At 49.2% G+C, this 19,829-nt stretch overlaps 1 protein-coding gene across 4 annotated transcripts in view; it reads left to right on the top strand.

Annotated features, from left to right (window-relative positions):
* SETD1A (SET domain containing 1A, histone lysine methyltransferase) overlaps positions 1-19,829 on the top strand; it is a 1,055,844-nt gene that overhangs the window by 584,034 nt on the left and 451,981 nt on the right. For all 4 annotated transcript variants that reach the window (XM_085618738.1, XM_085618739.1, XM_085618737.1 and 1 more), the window contains exon 11: positions 12,900-12,987. In XM_085618738.1, coding sequence (XP_085474864.1) covers positions 12,900-12,987 — 88 coding nt within the window. The remainder of the gene's footprint in view (positions 1-12,899; positions 12,988-19,829) is intronic.

Here is a 19,829-nt window from a genome sequence, read left to right as displayed (position 1 = left end):
AGGGTCAGCCTACAACCGTCCCCCACTGATGAGCTGTTTCCCCCTCCACAGAGGGCTACGGAGGCTGGTGCGGCTTTTTTTTTTTTATAGAGTAATCTCTTTGGCCACCCGCATTTTAAATATGCCACCCTTGTCTGTGTACCCCTTGCTTGAGGTCCTCCACTGTGGATCTGGAAATATGGAGCCGCTTTGGCTTTTGAGGCTTCCCTTTATGATGCCCTTTTGGGTACCTGGGTCCAACCTGCTTAAGGTGACCCGGTGGCTTGTTCAGTTTTGCACCGCCACCGTCCAGCTCCGCATGATCCGGTTTGTCTTTTTGTGCACCCTGATGCGCAAGGGTTCATGTTGCAGACTGCCTTTCCTTCTCTGCCCCCTCTAACGCTTCCTCCCTCTCGGGGGTCCAGGTGGCATGAGTCATGGGGTAGGAACGTCTTTGCATCCACTAGTGCTGCCCTACGGTTCTTAAATACAATGTGTGTTTTGGCTCAGGCTACCTCTGCCCTGTGGGACTCTGCAGAGTCTTTGCATACTGCCACCTCTGAAGGCAATCGCGTTGATCTCCTTCACCTTATCCGGGATGGCCGCGACCTTGCCGAATTCACAATCTGTTCAGCCTTAGATACTGCGGATTCTTTGGGCCGAGCCATGGCGAGTTCTGTTGCCTTAAGGCATCACGCTTGGTTGTGAGATAGTGTCTGCCCTGAAAATATCCAGGAGCGACTGGTTGACTCACCCTTTGATGTGGTTTTGCTTTTTGATGCTCACGCCGAGTCGGCGGTTCATCGGCTCCTGGCGAGCTTTCGTCCTCCCACTTAGGCCCTTTTAGGCCTGTCTTCTATGCGTTTCCCATGGGCAGTGTGCTTTACTTCTTCTTTTTTTCTGTGATCAAGGGTGCTTACCCTTTTATTGGCATCCCTTGAATGCGTTTTTGCTTTTGGCTTCCTGTTGGCGTTCTGTGGCCGTGTTCCACAGGTTGCTGTGTCCTCTGACCGTGGTATTAAGCCGGTGGCTCAGCTCTGTAATGTCATTACGGCTCGGAACTCTGTTCATGGGTTCGGTTTGTTACTGCGTTCTTTTGGCCTGGCTTCTTGCCCTAAGAGGTGTCCCCCATTGTTTGGGGTATGCATACTCCATGTGGGATACTTGTACGCTATTATATAGACTTGCTTGTCTCACCTGGGCCTGGAGATCATGTGGGCTCCGTGCGTCGCTTGGTGGTCCTTTGTATGGTGTTCTATGTTTTTCCTTGGTGCCATCGGCTTTCGCCATGGTCTTCCACCTCCTTTGGAGGTTTCATGGTCTCCTCTTCCGAAACGGCTCCTACCTGCCCTTACTGTTCTAGGTATGACTCGGTATATACATGTTCATGCTCCTGGCTCGTTCTGTCTCTACATAATTGTATGTTATACATTTATGTCTACATGCCGGTTGCCTTGGTATCCCCTTCTTATGTCGCCACCTCTTGTCGAGGCCGCGAGATCTGGACCCATATCTCCGTGTGTGTTTGTGTGTGTGGGGGGGGGGTGGTTCTGAGTTGTTGCAAGTTGCCCACAGTTTCCTCCTTGCTTCCGCTTACTGGGTGGTTTCCAAAATTGCCTAAATTCCCTTTTTGATGTTCAATGCTGTACGTGTCTTTCTGGAGTGTTGGTCTTGGATTCTGAGACGCTTCCCACCATTCGTTAACTTGGTGTTTTTGGCCTCTCCCTTCGGATATGCCTACTCTTGTTAAAACTACGCCTGCGGGACAGTTCTTTTGATGGCAGTGGTCATTACTTGCTGTCTACGAGTCTATATTCTGGGTTGTTTCTCACTTTGGCCTCAGGCTGCCCGGTTGGGCACTCTTCTGTTCCTGTGTAAGCTATTTTAAGGTCTCTATGGCCGTTTGCTGGTGAAATATTCTCCTGCTTCAGCGGGTTGACGATTGGGGCTATTGCCCCTCATTACTCTTTTGAGGTTGGTTGTGCGCTTGGCGTGCCTTTGTCCTGCAGGCTATTCCCAATGCATTGCTCCAGTTCTGGTTCTTGCCTTTGGACTCTTGCCTCTGGATCCTACGGCTTCCTTCTATTGGCTAGTCTGTTAGGTGCTGGTTGCATCTCTTCAAGTTCTTTTCCAGCTTTGGTCAATGCGCTCATTGTGCGCCATTTCGCGGAGAGTTATCCTTCTTCTCTCTTTGCTTGGTCTGGAAGAGGGCTCATGCCGTTCTACCTGTCAGTTTTTTTATACGGGTATGGTGTGGTGCCATTCTGGCCTGTTTTTGGATATCTTCTATCCTGTGACTTCTGCTCTTCGAGCTGCTGGGGTTGCTGTTGGGCTGTTCTGCCACCGCTTTCCCCCCCTTATCCATCACTCTGTTATCGGGTCAGATGCTTAGCGCTTTCTGTTGTCCTGTCGCAGACCCGCGTTCCTTTGGGGTATGGCTGTGGTATCTATTCTAAGTTAAGGAATCTGTGTGAGAAAGTGGCTCTGTATATACTGTTCCCAAATAGGTACAGGGTGTACAGTGTCCACAGTCCCCAGAGGCTAAAGTTAGATATAACCTTACTCTCTAAAGTGGTAGCTTGGTCGAGCAGTAAGGCAGCATCAGAGGACAGTGTAAATCATTTGTTGCACACACTCAGCCAGCAAGTGGTCTCACACACTCAATAACTGAACTCTAGGCCAATGGTTTATATATAAAATATATATCCTTGTTTTATTTTAGAACCAACAATAGGTATTAAAATATACTTTCTCAGAATGTATATTTATATAAATGCTTTTGCAATATGCAATTGACTTTTGTAAACAGTTACATGTGGTTGCAATAGGCAACACTATTTTAAACACAATAATGCATTGAATTCAATGGAAGTTTAAAGTTATTTGCAACAGATTACTTTTAGGATTACTTTTGGAATTCCAGGACTGGATCCTAGATTCAGTCCTGGATCAGTACTTAGAACTAAGTGATGAAAGTCGACTTAATTGCTGTGATGATTTTTAAACAATATTTAGCTATTTTAAAAGTTGACACTTAGAAAATATTTCATAGAAAACAGTCAATGATTCCCTATGGCAGAACATTCAAGTTGCAGGTATAGTATGTTCTCGTTACTTTTATAATCCAGTACTGGGCGCCTAGACTCAGTACTGGGACCTTTATCCAAAACAGGTAAGTAATTACGTTTTCAGAAATTATACGATTTTTAAAGAATATTTAAAGTTTGCAGAAATTGACACAGAAGAAATTTCACAGGAAAACAGTCCATGATTTCCTATGGGAGAAAATTGGGTTACTGGTAAGTACAGTTGTAAGTATTTTTCAGAGTCGGTGCTGGGCACCAAGATCCGGCACTGGGAGCTCACCTAAGAGCAGGTGAGTATTTTTGGTTTCGTTACTCGGCTGATTTTTGGTGAATATTTTGAGTTTTGAAAAGTCCACACTTGGAAGAAATTTCAGGAAAAGCCAGTCAATGTTACCCTATGGAGAAAATTGAGTTATCGGTTTAAAGGTAAGTATTCGACTGGCAGAGTTACGGTTCTGGGCATAGACTCAGGGGTCTCCAAGTGTCAGATAGGTACAGTTGGTTCACCCTCAGCGGCACAAGGGCGGCTGGGTGCAGAGAGAGTTAGGCCCAATATTATCCTATGAGAGGTAGGGGTGCCTTGGTTGGTGGCTGCTGACTAGCAGGCCACGCGGCTGTGGGAGCTGGGCTCCTGGTCACTTAGGGCAAGTGGGGAAGTAGATAGGTGTAGAGGTTGCACTGCCAGGGCCACTCGGGCGGCTGGGTGCAGGGTGCTTTTGAGCCTTCGGGCGCTCAATTGATTTCAATGGGAAATCTCCGGTTTAGAAAAAGACTGCAAGCTCGGGGACGAAGATTCTTCAGGTGTCACCATCACTTCGAGAGGTAAGTTGGGTAGTTGGAGGATAGGTAGGTACCCCGGGATTGGGCACAGGGGGCCGCGGAGCGCCGGGTGCAGGGGTGCCTTTTGGTGTCGGGAAATCTTACCCTATGTTGATCGTGGTTGGGGGGGCACCTGGTTCTGAGGCTGCAGGCTTCTTCAGGAGTGTCAAGGGAGGTCCTTGGGTGCCGGACTCGGGGTCACAGTCGCCGTGGGGTCGTCCTCGTGGTCTTTGTTCACTCCGGCACAGGCCAGGCTTGGCGGGTGCAGAGTGTGTAGGGTTCGCGGTTCCGGGCTGCTGCCAGGGATTAGAAGTAGATTTTGAGTAGAGCCTCTACTTATGGGAGTCCCAAGTGCTTAGAGCCAAAAGGTAGCCAGGTCCTCCGGGGTTTGTGAGGTTGCTGGCCACAAGAGATGCCGGGTTGGAGCAGGAGCAGGTTCGAGGGTCGACAGGCCGGTAGTGCTGGGGCCAAAGCAGTTAGCGTCTTCCTCTTCTTAGCAGCTGCAGGGCAGGTCTTCTTTCTTCTAGCTCTTCTTCGGATTTTGGAATCTGGGGAAGGAAGGTTCAGGGTGCCCCTAAATACTAGATTTAGGGGCGTTACAGGTAGGTGAAGGGCAGGGACCAACGGGTCCCTGTCCTGGGGTGGGTACACCCCCTGTTCGAGGCATGTGGGCTGCTGAATTCATATCTGTGCATAGATCGCCGCCTAGTGTTGGGTCCGGATGTTTGCACGTTGTTGTCCTGGAAGAGTCTTCGAAGTATCCTGGGATAGGTGACTCCTCCCCTGGACTACAGTGCGCATGGGCATCCTCAGATTGTTTTTTTCCGCCATTGGGTTCGGATGTGTTATCTTGACTCAAGTTAGGGAAACCTGTTTTCAGGCCAAAAGGCCTTTAGCTCGTGTCGGTACTGTTCTCGATCGGTATCGATAGTATCTTTGTTAGTTTACTAACTTCTAGAACAAACTTTCGCATCTTACCCGACCGTCGATTCGACATCAGCGATGGAATCGAGGACACCATTCAAGAGGTGTCCGGTATGCAATGCGAAATACCCCCACGTCGACGTCCATCCGGTGTGCAACAAATGCCTTTCACCGGATCACGACGAATCTACATGCATGGCCTGTGCCAGATTTCGATCCAAGAAGACTCTACGGAATCGACGAGCGGCGAGACTCGAGGCGCAGCAAGCGGCACCGGCCCCAGCCGACATCTTCAACGCCGAGACCGAAGATGTCGAAGAAGTGGAGAACCTACCCTCCAGTCCCGTTTCCGAACATGACTCCGGATCGGAAGACGTCGACGAAACACTCTTTCGCAGAGATGAAGACGACACCGAGGTAGGAGACTACAATGAGGCCTTAGGGGCCGAAGAGAGTAGCTCCGGTGACGAGCAAGGCCTACCCGTTCAGACTGAAGAAAGCCCAGTGCAACAGTCTATGGCTCCGGTCGAGGGATCGCCTTCGGGCCTTACCCAAGACCTATCCCGCAGTTCTTCGGCCCCGCCCTCGGGCCCGGCCTCGGACTTTCAGCGGCAGCCATTAATGCCCAAAATGGCTGGTTTCCCTTCTTTAAAAGCGAAACCGAAAGCTGTATTGGTTCACTTGAAACCGAAAGTGGCGCTGGTCGGATCGAGGCCCTCCACACCTTCGACGCCAGCAAAACACATCGGCACCGAGTGCACCAAACGAGACTTCGGTGCCGAACTCTAAGCGGCCGACGTCGGAGTCGACATAAGGAAGAAGGCCTTCGGTACCACCAAACCTGCTCGGCTCCCGGCACCGACGCAATCGACTCCGACCCCAAAGGTCAAACAGCCTGCTGCGTCTCACACCGCTTCCACGGCGACATCTAAGCCACAATCATCGAAGAAGTCGACGGCCACTCCCGCCCCTTGACTCGATGACCCACCGGCGCCGAAAAAATCCACGACCGCCTCAACAGAACCGGTCGGTGCGAAAGACTCGAGGGCGCTCCAGACGCGACCCATTGCTGCGCAAAGCACCGAAAAGAAAATGGTCCTCCAGGACACGTCGGGCTCCGAGCCAATTAAAGCTCCAGCAGCCTCTTCGACACCAGCCAACATGACTTTTGGCCTGCCACCATCCACGGCCCCGAAAATGTTCCAAATCAGGACACGGGTGACCCATACCACGATCACGCCTACCGAACACTCTGCGGAGACGTCTCCATCGCATATAATCGACGCCGACACCGGCAGGATGATTATCCACAAACGGAAAATAACTTCGGAGCCGGCTTTGGACTCCTTCAGGATTCCACTCAAAAGAAAGCTGCCTGTGGCTTCAGAACCAGTTCTTTACGAACCTTTCTACTCACCCTACCAGGATCCACAATCCTTCTCTCCCACACACTCCGACACGGATGCGTTGGGGGACTACATGGGTGACCAAGTCCCCTACCCCGGAGACATGGACCCTGACGGCCAACAGGACCCTGATCAAACTTGGGATGACCCTGTGGACCCAGGTGCACCTATGGATGCACAAGACCCGCAACTCTATGGAGCAAAAACATCTCCCACGGAGGACACGGCAGCGTTCAACGCTCTAATTGAACGTGCTGCGGCCAATCATGGGGTGCAACTTCACTCGGACACCGTCGAGGACGACTTTCTTATGGATACTTTTGCATCCTCAGAAAGAAATATAAAAACTCTACCCATGTTGAAGGGTGTCCTCAAACCAGCAAAGGACATCTTCAAGGAACCCACCAGGGCAAGAGTGATAAACCCCAGGATCGACAAAAAATACAGATCAGCGCCTGGGGACCCTACTTACGTCAGAGGCCAATTACCTCTGGATTCCATTGTCGTTGCGAATGCTCGCAAGAGGGCACACTCACAAACAACAGGTGACGCTCCTCCCCCGGACAAAGAGTCCAAGGTGTTAGAGACCTCTGGCAAACGGGTTGCCGCCCAGGCAGCCAACATATGGCGCATTGCCAATACTCAAGCACTCCTCGCTCGCTACGATAGAGCGCACTACGACACATTAGAGCAGCTAATCCAACATCTCCCTGACCAATTCAGAGAAGGTGCAGAGATCCTCATCAGGGAGGGACAGCTCCTCACAAACGCATCCATCAAGTGCGCGCTGGATGCCGCAGACACAGCTGCCAGGGCCATAAACACTAGCGTCATGCTGCGACGACATGCCTGGTTACGAATCTCCGGATTCAAACCTGAGGTGCAAAACAACATACTCAACCAGCCTGTCAACCCCGACTATTTATTCGGCCCGGAGGTTGACACCACCCTAGAGAAAATAAAGAAGGACACGGACACTGCAAAGTCCATGGGGGCTCTCCAGACTCAGTCCTTTCGGAGCGGCTCCTTTCGTCGCCCCGGAAATAGAGGAGCAGGTAGAGGACAGGGGTCACAGCAAACCTACAACAAGAGCAATACACAAACCACCTACGATAAAAACACCCGGGGTGGATATCGTGGCTCCAGTACAAAGGGCAGAGGACGCGGCTACGGCAACACCAGGTCCTCCCCCAAGAACAAGCAGTGACGCCCTCTCCCTTCCTCCCGACCACATAACACCTGTCGGGGGAAGGCTACAAAGGTTCCTGTCCACTTGGAACTCCATCACCACGGACAGGTGGGTCAAAGATATTGTCAAATACGGTTACTGTCTAGAACTAACCTCCACTCCACCCACAATACCTCCAAAAAACCGTCCTATGTCCTCCGAGCACTTAACACTCTTACAGCAGGAGGTGCAAAGCATGCTTCTAAAAGGCGCAATAGAGGTCGTACCCGTCCACGAGCAAGGTACGGGGGTGTACTCCCTGTACTTTTTAATACCGAAGAAGGACGGGTCACTCAGACCTATATTAGACCTGAGACCCCTAAACAGATACATTCTTTCCGAGCATTTTCACATGCTCACTCTCCAGCAAGTCCTCCCGCTGCTCAAGCAGGGAGACTTTCTAGCCACACTGGACCTCAAGGATGCGTATTTCCACATACCCATTCACCCATCACACAAAAAATACCTCAGGTTCACTGTTCAAGGACAGCACTACCAATTCAGAGTCCTTCCCTTCGGCGTGACAACGGCACCAAGGGTGTTTACAAAGTGCCTAGCTACTGTGGCGGCACATCTACGGCGGCAGCACATACACGTCTACCCTTACCTGGACGACTGGCTCGTTCAAGCGAAGTCAGCCCAGCAATGTGCCAGCCACATGTCCCGCACCATTCACCTCCTTCACAGTCTGGGGTTCTCACTAAATTACCCAAAATCCCATCTCCAGCCCGCACACGTACAACAGTACCTAGGTGCGACTATAGACACTCTGGCGGCCACAGCTCAGCCAAATTTAGTGAGAATCAACAGCATGCAAATGCTGATTTCCAAGTTCAAACCACAACACTCCCTGCCCGCGCGAGTGTTCATGCAGTTGATAGGCATGATGGCCTCCTGCATCTTCATAGTCCCATACGCGAGACTACATATGCGCCCGCTTCAGGAGTGCTTAGCACGTCAGTGGAATCAGGCTCAAGGACAGTTGAAAGACCTAGTGTTGGTGAGCGGTCGGGCATACAACTCTCTGCATTGGTGGAATCCACAAAACCTTTGCAAGGGCCGACCGTTCCAAGAGCCTGTTCCACAGATAATACTGACGGCGGACGCGTCTCTCCAGGGAGGGGGAGCTCATGTACTCCATTACACAGTGCAGGGACTATGGACACAACAACAAAAGAAGATGCACATCAACCTTCTAGAGCTGATGGCAATCTTCCTCGCTATGAAAGCCTTCAAAGTACACTTGTGCAACAAAGTCGTGTTGATCCGGACGGACAACATGACTGCCATGTACTACATACAGAAGCAGGGAGGAACACACTCTCCACAGTTGTCTCATCTGGCTCAGAGCATGTGGAAGTGGGCCATTCAGAGGAACATGTTCCTCATGGCAGAACACCTCCCTGGCAAAGACAACCAGATGGCGGATCTGCTCAGCAGACACAGCCACCAGATGCACGAGTGGGAGTTACACCCATCAGTACTCCAACCGTACTTCCAGCAGTGGGGTCATCCAGAGATAGACCTATTCGCGACAAGCGAAAACGCAAAATGCCAAAGCTTTGCCGCCAGGTTCCCACATCCGCAGTCGCAGGGCAATGCGATATGGATGAACTGGTCCGGCAGATTTGCGTACGCTTTTCCCCCAGCACCGCTGATACCGCTGGTGGCACGCAAACTGCGTCAACACTCACTGACGCTCGTCCTGGTTGCTCCAACGTGGGCACGCCAGCCGTGGTACACCACCTTTCTCGAACTTTCAGTGGTGCCGCATCAAAGGCTGCGGATCAAACCCGAGCATTTGACGCAGAACCATGGAGAGATTCAGCACCCAGATCCGCAACAGCTGAACCTGGCAATCTGGCTCCTGAAGTCCTAGAGTTTGGCTACCTCAACCTGCCACCTGACTGTATGGACATCATTAAGGAGGCCAGGCGACCCACTACCAGAGCTTGCTATGCAGCCAAATGGAAGAGGTTCGTCATTTATTGCAATAATAATGACATTAACCCGCTAGACGCGTCCATCCAAAACATTATTTGTTACCTATTACACCTATACCGATGCAATCTGGCGTACACCTCTATACGTGTCCATTTGACCGCAATATCAGCCTATCTGCAGACCAGGCAGCACCTCTCTCTATTCAGAGTGCCTGCCATCAAAGCATTCTTGGAAGGACTCAAACGAGTCAATCCACCAAGCCACCCACCGGCTCCGATGTGGAACCTCAACTTGGTCCTCACACGCCTGATGGGTCCACCCTTTGAACCTCTACACTCATGCGAGATTCAATTCCTTACCTGGAAAGTAGCTTTCCTAGTAGCGATCACTTCTTTGAGGAGAGTTAGTGAACTCCAGGCACTAACCGTTCAAGAGCCATTTATACAGGTTCACGCCAACAGGGTCGTACTACGTACCAACCCCAAATTCATGCCAAAGGTGGTATCGCAGTTCCACATGAATCAAACCATTGAACTGCCCGTTTTCTTCCAAAACCCACAAACTGTCGCAGAAAGGGCACTCCACACACTAGATGTCAAAAGGGCCCTCATGTATTATATCGACAGGACCAAACCCTTTAGGAAAACACAACAACTTTTCGTTGCCTTTGCCCCACACCACAAAGGTAACGCTATCTCCAAAGCAGGAATAGCCAGATGGATCGTTAAATGTATCCAAATTTGCTATCAAAGGGCTAAACGTACTTTAACGATTCCCCCACGAGCCCACTCAACACGTAAGTTAGGGGCCTCAATGGCTTTCCTAGGAAACATTCCTTTGCATGACATATGTAGAGCAGCCACCTGGTCCACTACACATACATTTACCAAACACTATTGTGTAGATGTGCAATCAAAACAACAGGCAGCTGTAGGACAGGCTGTTCTCAAAACTCTTTTTCAGACCGCTGCAGCTGGCACTGGTAGCCGCCGCTAATAAGAGGGCACTGCTATGTATTCTATGCACAGATATGAATTCAGCAGCCCACATGCCTCGAACGGAATATGCTACTTACCAGTATGCATCTGTTCTTGGCATGTAGGGCTGCTGACATTCATATCGCCCTCCCTCCTCCCCGGCGCCTGTGGCAGCTGCAGCTCTCAGAATTACTGTAAGCATGGTCATCACTTTCTATATCTACTCCATCACTGCCACAATGGCGAAAAACAATCTGAGGATGGAGAGGATGCCCATGCGCACTGTAGTCCAGGGGAGGAGTCACCTATCCCAGAATACTTCGAAGACTCTTCCAGGACAACAACGTGCAAACATCCGGACCCAACACTAGGCGGCGATCTATGCACAGATATGAATGTCAGCAGCCCTACATGCCAAGAACAGATGCATACTGGTAAGTAGCATATTCAATCCTGCCTCTCTCCTGTGGGAGGGGGGCAGTAGCCTAGTCCTGATTGGGCAGGGCTTCCCATCTTCAAGATGGCGAGAGCCCGGAGATGTGCTTCACTTCGCCTCCCCCACCTGAGGGGTGGGGTTGGCAGGCTGGCACATCCCCTGTCCTTATTTGGTGTTTCCGGCCAAGCTTCCAGCCAGAGTGGGGGGTTGAAGTGGCCTGGGGAAGCTCACGGATGCGGCATGACTTTGGAGCTTCCCCCTGCCCATCCTGGGGGAGGAGATTTAGCACGTCGCCCAGGATGTGCATTGTTGCAGGCCCAGGAGAGCAGAGGCTCTCCTACCCAGGGGTCCAGCAACATGTCTGCTGTGTGGCAGCCTAGGCAGCCTCCCAGACCAGATGTGGGTTGTAGGTTAGGTTTCAGGGGGCATCTCTAAGATGCCCTCTGGGGTGCTTGGTACATTAAATCCCACACTGGCATCAGTGCGGGTTTAATGTGCTGAGAAGTTTGATACCAAACTTCTCAGCCTTTAGTGTTGCCATTATGGTGCTGTGGAGTTTGTGTTTGACGAGCTCTCAGCACCATGTACTCCATGTATGCCATGGCAGTGTAGGTGGTGGGCATGGCACACAGGGATGTGTGCCATGTCGACTTTGTTTTGTCTTGTACCCAGACACTCAGCCTGCAAGAGCAGTGTGAGTTAGGGTACAGGGCCTCTAAGGGTGGCACAATGAGTGCTGCAGCCCTTAGAGGCCTTCCCTGGTCACATGGCCCTGGGTACCTAGGGTACCATTTACTAGGGGCTGACATGTGGCCATGGTTTGCCAATTTGGGTTTTGGCAGTTTTTAGGGAAGGAACACAGGCTCTGGGCACCTGATTGGCAGGAGCCCAGGGCGCAACAAGGAAAAGTGCATCAGCTATTAGGCAAAAAAAAGGGGGGGGGGGGTTACTGCAACAGAAACCCACTTTCTTACAATCTGCGCCTAGATGTCTCTATCAGATGTACGAGTTACTTACCTTCGGTAACGATGTATCTGGTAGAGACGTTGTCTAGCCGCAGATTCCTTAACGCCCACCCAGCCTCCCCATTCTGCGAGGACCTTGTCTAGTGGTGTTCTCTGCTGACCTCGTCAGTTGCCATTGGGTTTTCTCTCAAATGGGTTCCGATTGTTGGACTCCCCTGGGTGCTTTCATATACGTTTCACCTCTGCTGAGGGGCTTCTTTTCTGTAATATGGGGCCTTTGATTCACGAGGTGATTCGTTTTCCTCTCCAGTCCCCTTCCCTTCCGTCTGCTCTAGTACCCCAGGGTCCTGGTCTCCTCCTGGTCATCCTCTCTGAGGGTCGGTTGTGCTCTGTTTCCTACCTCTGTTTTTAGAGGGGAAAGGCCAGTCTTCTCATTCTTTCCTACAGTGAACTGTTGTTCTTTCTGTGCTCCGTTCTTAGTGGACGGCACAGTTCCACATGGCACTATTAGTCTATTTCGGTCTGTTGCGATGTTCTTCCCTTGTTGCACTCGGGAAGGGGCTTCTGCTTAGAAGCGGAAGCTGTGAGAAAGAGCCCCGCAAGCTATGTGTTGGCAGTGTCTATACTGTCTTTAGGATGGGGTCTTCCACCATCCTCCTCCCTTATTCACGGATTTTTTATCCCTCGCACACTGTTCCCATACTTTCACAGTTTCTTCGAAGAAAACTGACGACAGCGTGCCGAGAGGGACTTATAGGACCTCGCTGACGTCACATACGTGGATGACGGTGCTGCTGCAAAAAGTTTCCGGATCCAGTCTCACGCCTGGGGATATTCTAAGTTAAGGAATCTGCGGCTAGACAATGTCTCTACCATATACATCGTTATCGAAGGTAAGTAACTCGTAAGATTGGACTCCATGTGAGGGTGCTACAAATTATGGCTACCAAGATTTTATGAGATTGTTAATGTCTATCCCGACCTTTGGGCGCTCCACATACACATTCTTCTCTTGAAGAAAAAAAATGCTTCTTTTAAATGTTTGACAGGTGTCTGATTTCCTTTTTTTGCCATGACCTTAAAGTTCGTCCTTCATGAAAGGTGATTTAAGCTGATGTTTGCTTTTCTCTTGTAGGTGAAAAGGAAAGAACTGTCTGAAATTTCTGATACTACTGATCAGAAACGACCACGTCCTTCTACACCCATCGACGAGGATGATGATGGTAGGTCTTTTCAGATAGTGTTTTAACACTGTATTGCTACATTCCTTGAACAGACCCTGCAGTGTAACATAGATGGAGCAACAGGATGATAACCAGTGTATAGATTTGGCAAGATCTTACATTGCATTTCATTGCTTTGTCACGCTGTATGAGCTTTAAGAGACAAAATATTTACTGCATAGTATTTTAAAACTATAAAAAAAAACGTATTGTTTCACCATTTTGCGTAATTATTGGCGAGAGAAGAAAACAGTGGTTAGTGTAACAACACATTCATCACTATCATGTGTTTTTCATTGTTACTTATCAACAATGAATATGTCTCTGTGAGGCAATTAGGAACAGTTTTCTAAATGCAGTGTAAGAACGTGCCCCTTTTTGCGTGGTTACCCCCACTTTTTGCCAAACTGTTGATGTACTTTGAGCGTTACCTGGGTTCTTGCCAACCAGGTACCCAGGGCCTATGTTCTTTCCCTAAACTGTACTGTTGCACAACCCAATTGTCAACTCTTTGGACACCGGTAAGTCCCTTGTAACTGGTACCATAGGTACCGAGGGCACTGTGACCAGCGAAGGCCTATAAGAGCTGCAGCACTTATTGTGCCACCATTGGAGACCCTGTACCTTTATACACACACACACACGCTGCCCTTGCAGGCTGCGTGTTTGGTGCAGAGCAAAGTGAAGAGTCGACATAGCACACATCCCTATGTGCCATGCCTACCATCTACTTATCCTAGCATAGGTAAGCCCCCCCTCTAACTGGGCGCACTATACCAGTGGTGAGGGTACAGGTGCATGAGCCCTGTACCCATACAGTCTGTAAGTCAACTCTTAGACATTGTAAGTGCAATAATGCCATAAAGAGTATATGGTGCAAGGAGTTTGTCAGTGCGAACTCCACATCACCATAATGGCTTTACTGAAAGCTGAGAAGTTTGGTATCAAACTTCTTAGCACATTAAACCCACACTGATGCCAGTGTGGGATTTAATGAAAATTGCACTCAGAGGGCGTCTTAAAGGTGCCCCCTGAAAAACGAGCTAAATCTAGTGTCCTGGCTGAGTGACTGCTCTCCAGCTGCCACCACCAGACATGTTTCTAAGCTCCTGGGTCAAGAGCCTACCGCTCTTGGGGTCCTGAAACAATGCACATCCTGGGACGAGGTGCCAAGCCTCCTCCCCCAGGATGGGCAGGGTCCACGAAGGGGAAGCTTCAAAGGCTAAAAGCCTTTGTGAGCTACCCCAGCCATTTGCTGCTCCCAGCAACTGGCCCCCATCGGTTCTGACCCCTACTTTGAGCAGGAGAATCTGCGGGGAAAACAAATTCTTCACTATTGGGGTGTCTTTCATAGATTCACATGCTTGAATATTCCCCGTCGTCGAGGTGGGAGTCCCACGGTACATAAAAAAAGCAATAAGCCACATATAAAGCAATAAGCCACACACACACACGCACACACATACATACACACATACATACATACACACATACATACACACATACATACACACACACACATACACACACACATACAGGCGGTTGCCAGTAGGTAGTTATAGTTAGGACCGTGTTTCCATAGGAAATCCGCAACATTCTATTTTGAATAACTTTGGCGCAGATTGACGAATCCTGGCGAAATTTTCAAAATAGGTGGGGCGCTCCGCTCCTACCCTGAAAGTCTCGGGGGGATTCGTCAAGCGGGGGCTGAGAAAAAGGGGGGGTCCCAAAACGTGTTTTCCCCATGCATTTTTCCATAGGACCTTTAGTCCAAGCTACAGCCCGAACGGCTGAACAGAATTACTTGAAATTTGGCAGAGAGGTAGTCCTCAGGTCAGGGATGTGCCTTTTGTAGGTCTGGTGTAAATGTGTTCAGTATTTGCTGAGAAAATAGCATTTAAATCAATATATATATCTATAGGCGCGCTCCGAGCGCGTACCGTAAGCTTACCGTACGCGCACGCCGCCGTGCGCTAGCGCGATTCTGATTGGTTGTTAGAGCTTAGTAAACATTCGAATCGGTCGAAACCAGGAAGTGTCGGCCGCCATTTTGTCTCTCGCAGTCTGAGGGGGTGAAAAACAAAGGTGGATAACGTGAAAAGGGGGCAGGCTGGACAGTTCCTGACCCCCTAGCCTTTGTCAGGGGGTCCCAGAAGGACCCCCAAGGGCAAAAATGAATTTTAATTTTTTTCGAAAAATCGCGGAATGCGCGCAGCGTACGCGCACGGCGTAAACGGAGAAATTCCGCGAGAAAAATTCCGCGAACTTCGCGTAACTATTCCGCGATTACGCGTACCGTACGCGCACAGCAAAAAAAAAAATTCAAAAAGGAAAGCTTAAAAAAAAATAAAAAAAATTGTGAGGTAAGGTTGGCTCTTAAAAGAGCCGTTGGGTTAATACAGGGATAGAGGAAAGAAAGAATGGGAATATTATGAACGTCTACAAACGTGCTGGTCTATCTTATTGTTAATAAGGGAAACACTGGTCTCCCCAAAAACAATAAGACCACAACACGTTGTACACCTCATTGAAACCCTCCGAAATCGAGGGTTAATGTCCAGAGGAGCTGAAGAAGGTGATGCTCCCACCTCAGAGAAAGGGCTCAGCTGAGCTGCCGATGATGTACTCGGCTGAGGTTGGGCACCGGTGACTTACTGAAGAGTTTTCTTCAGTATGTCGAGCAAAGGTCCTGGGATGTTTATCCCTAAGGTGTCTCATCATAGAGTGATTTCCAAAGGAATACTTCTTCCTTGGATCTCCTCTAGATAAAACACGCTCACAAAGTCTGCAAGTGACCAATGGAGCATTGACCTTTTTCTGCCCCTCTGGAAAAGTAAAATACTCCCACACAAAAGAATCCTTTTGTTTCCTCCTTCTCTGTCTGATGATGGTGCTGCTAGGCTCACTCTCAGAAGAGGACTGCTGTTCTGCCATTGTATCTCAATGTCAATTCAGCTCCTTCTCCTAGGGGATCTCAAGCAGTAATGAGGGGAATGGGTGTGGGAAGTTTCTGGAACTGAAAGTAGTTTCAACCAATGAAAAGTGTTCTTTGTGGATCACATGACCTACCGTGCGCGCTCCGTAAGCTTACGGTACACGCTCGTAAACAAGTACGCATGCGCAAACGTGACGTAAATATGCGCTTACGGAGCGCGTATGTAGGACGCACTCGCGCATGCGCATTACACGCACCCGCGTAACCGCGACGTTGGTTCCGCGCAATGCGTGTACGCGTACGTCACGTACGTATTACGTAAGCGCACCGTACTTATGACGTACGGAGCGCGTAGCGTCAGCTTACCGTACGCGCATCTGATCACGTAAGCGCACCGTACTTATGACGTACGGAGCGTGTAGCGTCAGCTTACCGTATGCGCACGGCAAAAAATGCATAAAAAAAAATACAAGTTTCAAGAGTTGTAGAAGATAACAACTGTATGTAAACATTAATTTTTAAAAAATTAACCATTCCATAATGCAGGATATAGTACATATATTATTTTATACATAGGTTGGATATTATTTTTTACCAGAAATCTCCCAAAAAAAAATTGCATTTAAAAAAACCGTACAAATTCACAGAAAAAACCATAGGTTTCACACACGTTATAGTTAGGAATTATCATTTAAAAAACCTTGCAAATTCACTGAAAAAACCATAGGTTTCACACATGTTATAGTTAGCAGGACATTTCACTCGTGAAAAACCAATGAAATTCCCCCGTTATAGTTAGTGCAGGCAACTATAACTCACGCGACCGCAATCCTCTGCTGATGATGTCAGATATTACATCACTGACGTGGACCGGCAGAAGCGGATCCTGCAGCTCACATTCATTCAGCGACCGGATCTTCATCACCGCTCGCATGGAACAAGCTCTGCGCTGGTGGACGCAGCCTCGCAACATCGCAGCCGGCACTTCCTTCTTTGCAAGGGCTCCAGAGCTCGTTCTTACCACAGATGCCTCCCTGGAAGGGTGGGGCGGTCACCTTCAAGGATTGTCCATCAGAGGCAAATGGAATCTGTCCCAACGTTCTTGGCACATCAACAGTCCAGAACTGATGGCGATCTTCCTTGCACTCAAATCGTTCCGACTTCTGCTTCAAGGGAAATCAATGCTCATTCAAACGGACAACACCACGAGCATGCACTAAACAAGCAGGGCGGTACCAAATCTCCGCTGCTTTCCCAGCTAGCTCAGAAGATCTGGGATTGGGCCATAGTCCATCAGATCACGCTAACAGCAGTCCACCTACCAGGCATTTCCAACATTCTGGCGGATTCTCTCAGCAGGTCCTCGTCATCGACCCACGAGTGGGAGTTGCATCAGCCGACTCTGGACTTCGTCTTCCGCCTCTGGGGTCACCTGGGCTTGGATCTCTTTGCAACTCCACAGAACAGCAAATGCCAGTCTTACGCAAGTTGGCTTCCCCACAGCGGGTCGTGGACTGGTGCAAAATATTTGCCTACGCTTTTCTGCCAATCCCGCTGGTACCTCGAGTGTTGTGGAAAATGCGGAGACAACAATGCCACATTCTCCTGATTGCTCCCCGGTAGCCTCGGCAGGCATGGTTCTCAGAGTTTCTGCTCCTCTCACAATGCGAACCCATCCTTCTTCGCCCCCGGCCGGACCTTCTCGCGATGAATGACGGTCGGATCTGCCATCCGAACCCCAGTTCGCTCAAATTGTCGGCCTGGAACCTGAGCACCTTTAATTTCCTCACTTAAATATTTCGCCTGCCTGCAGAGAGGTTCTTGCCAAGGCGCGGGCGCCTTCCACGGTGAAGACCTACAAACTAAAGTGAAAACGCTTCTGCCATTGGTGTTTGTCTGCTAACATCCACCTAGTGCACGCCTCTCCGGCACAGCTTCTGCCTTTCTTTTTGCAGTTGGCACAGTCAGGACTTTCTCATTCCACTCTAAAAGTCTTTTTGGCAGCAATTTCTCGTTTGAGCCAGGACGGCTCTTCCTCTCTCTATTCGTCTAGAGTGATTCAACAGTTATTTAAGGGATTGTTCCGGATGTTTCCACCCATTCGGCGTCCCCCGCCCACATGGCGTCTTAACATCGTATTGGCGCAACTTATGAAGGCGCCCTTTGAGCCAATCTACTCAGCAGATTTTAAATTCTTGACCTGGAAGGTTGCCCTCCTGCTTGCCCTGACTTCCTCACGTCGAGTGAGTGACATTCACACTTTCACAATCCAGCCTCCTTTCCTCCAATTTAAATCGGACTGTGTTATCCTTCGAACTAACCCAGCTTTCATGCCGAAGGTGCCGTCCGACTTTCATCTTAATGAGCCTGTGATTTTAAAAACCTTTTTTCCTCATCCGCAATCTCCAGCGGAACAGAGTCTGCATTCTTTGGACTTAAAGAGATGCCTCAAATTTTATATTCGCAGAACGGCACCCTTTCGCCAATCTGACCAACTGTTCGTTGCCTATGGACGAACCTGTAAGGGACATTCTGTTACCAAGCCAACAATTGCATGTTGGATTTCTTCAGCGAGATCATTCTGCCATCAAAAGGCTGGCAGGCCTCTTCCTTCCGGAGTGAGGGCGCATTCTACAAGGGCGATGTCCTCCTCTACTGCCCTACTCGCTGGTGTGCCGATTCATCAAATCTGCCGGGCAGCTACGTAGTCCAGCAGGCACACTTTCACGAGGCACTACTGCCTGGAGTCGATCAACGAAGCCGATACAGCAGTGGGCCAAGCAGTTCTTCGTAATCTTTTCAAAAGAGGTGAGCCTCTGTTACTTCCCTCCTCCATGGGTTGTTATCAGTTTTGTGATTCTGTGATGCTATGTCGTATTTCATGCAACTTTGATACTGCCTCTTAAGGCTGCAGAGTACTGCTCACTATTCTATTCAAGCACGTGAATCTATGAAAGACACCCCAATACTGGAGAAGAACAAATGTTACTTACCTGTAAACTGTGGTTCTTCAGTATTGGTGTCTTTCATAGATTCACATGCGACCCACCCTTCCTCCCCTCAGAGGCTCTCTTCTCCTCATAGACTCTTTTGTCACTCTTGTGCTACGAAAATCTGAGGGCCTGAGCTTCTGAGGAGAAGGTTCTAGAGGGTGTTTGCGCCTGATTGGCTGGAGTTTGGACTATAAAAACGACATGGATATGTCAGTAAAGTGATTTCTTTTTCAATGCATTCCTATGTGTCAATGTTATCCTATGGTACTTTTGACTTAGTATGTTATTTTAAATTATATAATGTTTGTTTATATATATATATATATATATATATATATATATATATATATATATATATATATATATATATATATATATATATATATATATATATATATATATATATATATATATATATTTTTCGATCTTCCGCCCGAAGTCTATGATGTCATCTTGGCAGCCAGGCGTCCCTCCACTAAGACGGTATACGCCTGCCGGTGGAACAAATTTGTGGCATGATGGACAGCGAAGGCTGTGGATCCCCTTTCTGCCCCTCTTTCGGAAGTTCTTCTGTTCCGGCTTTCCTTGGTCCGGCAGGGCTCTGCTCTGGGCACTAGCAAAGGTTATCTTTCTGCCATCTCCGCCTTTCTCCGGCTTCCTGATCAGCCTTCTCTTTTTAAGTCTCCGGTTGGTAACCGTTTCCTGAAAGGCATTACACACATGTTCCCTCCAGTTCCGTTCGTAATGCCCCAGTGGGACTTAAAGTTGTGCTGACTTACTTGATGTTTGCTCCCTTTGAGCTGCTTCACAACTATCCTTTGCATCTTCTCACCTTAAAGACTGCTTTCCTTGTTGCTATCACCTCTGCCAGAAGAGTGAGTGAGCTCCAGGCCCTTTCTTCCAAACCTCCTTTC

Source organism: Triturus cristatus, chromosome 7, assembly GCF_964204655.1.
Source record: "Triturus cristatus chromosome 7, aTriCri1.1, whole genome shotgun sequence".
Classification (NCBI taxonomy): domain Eukaryota; kingdom Metazoa; phylum Chordata; class Amphibia; order Caudata; family Salamandridae; genus Triturus; species Triturus cristatus.
Note: the sequence above shows the minus strand (reverse complement) of the source record. Positions and strands in the feature narration are given on the sequence as shown.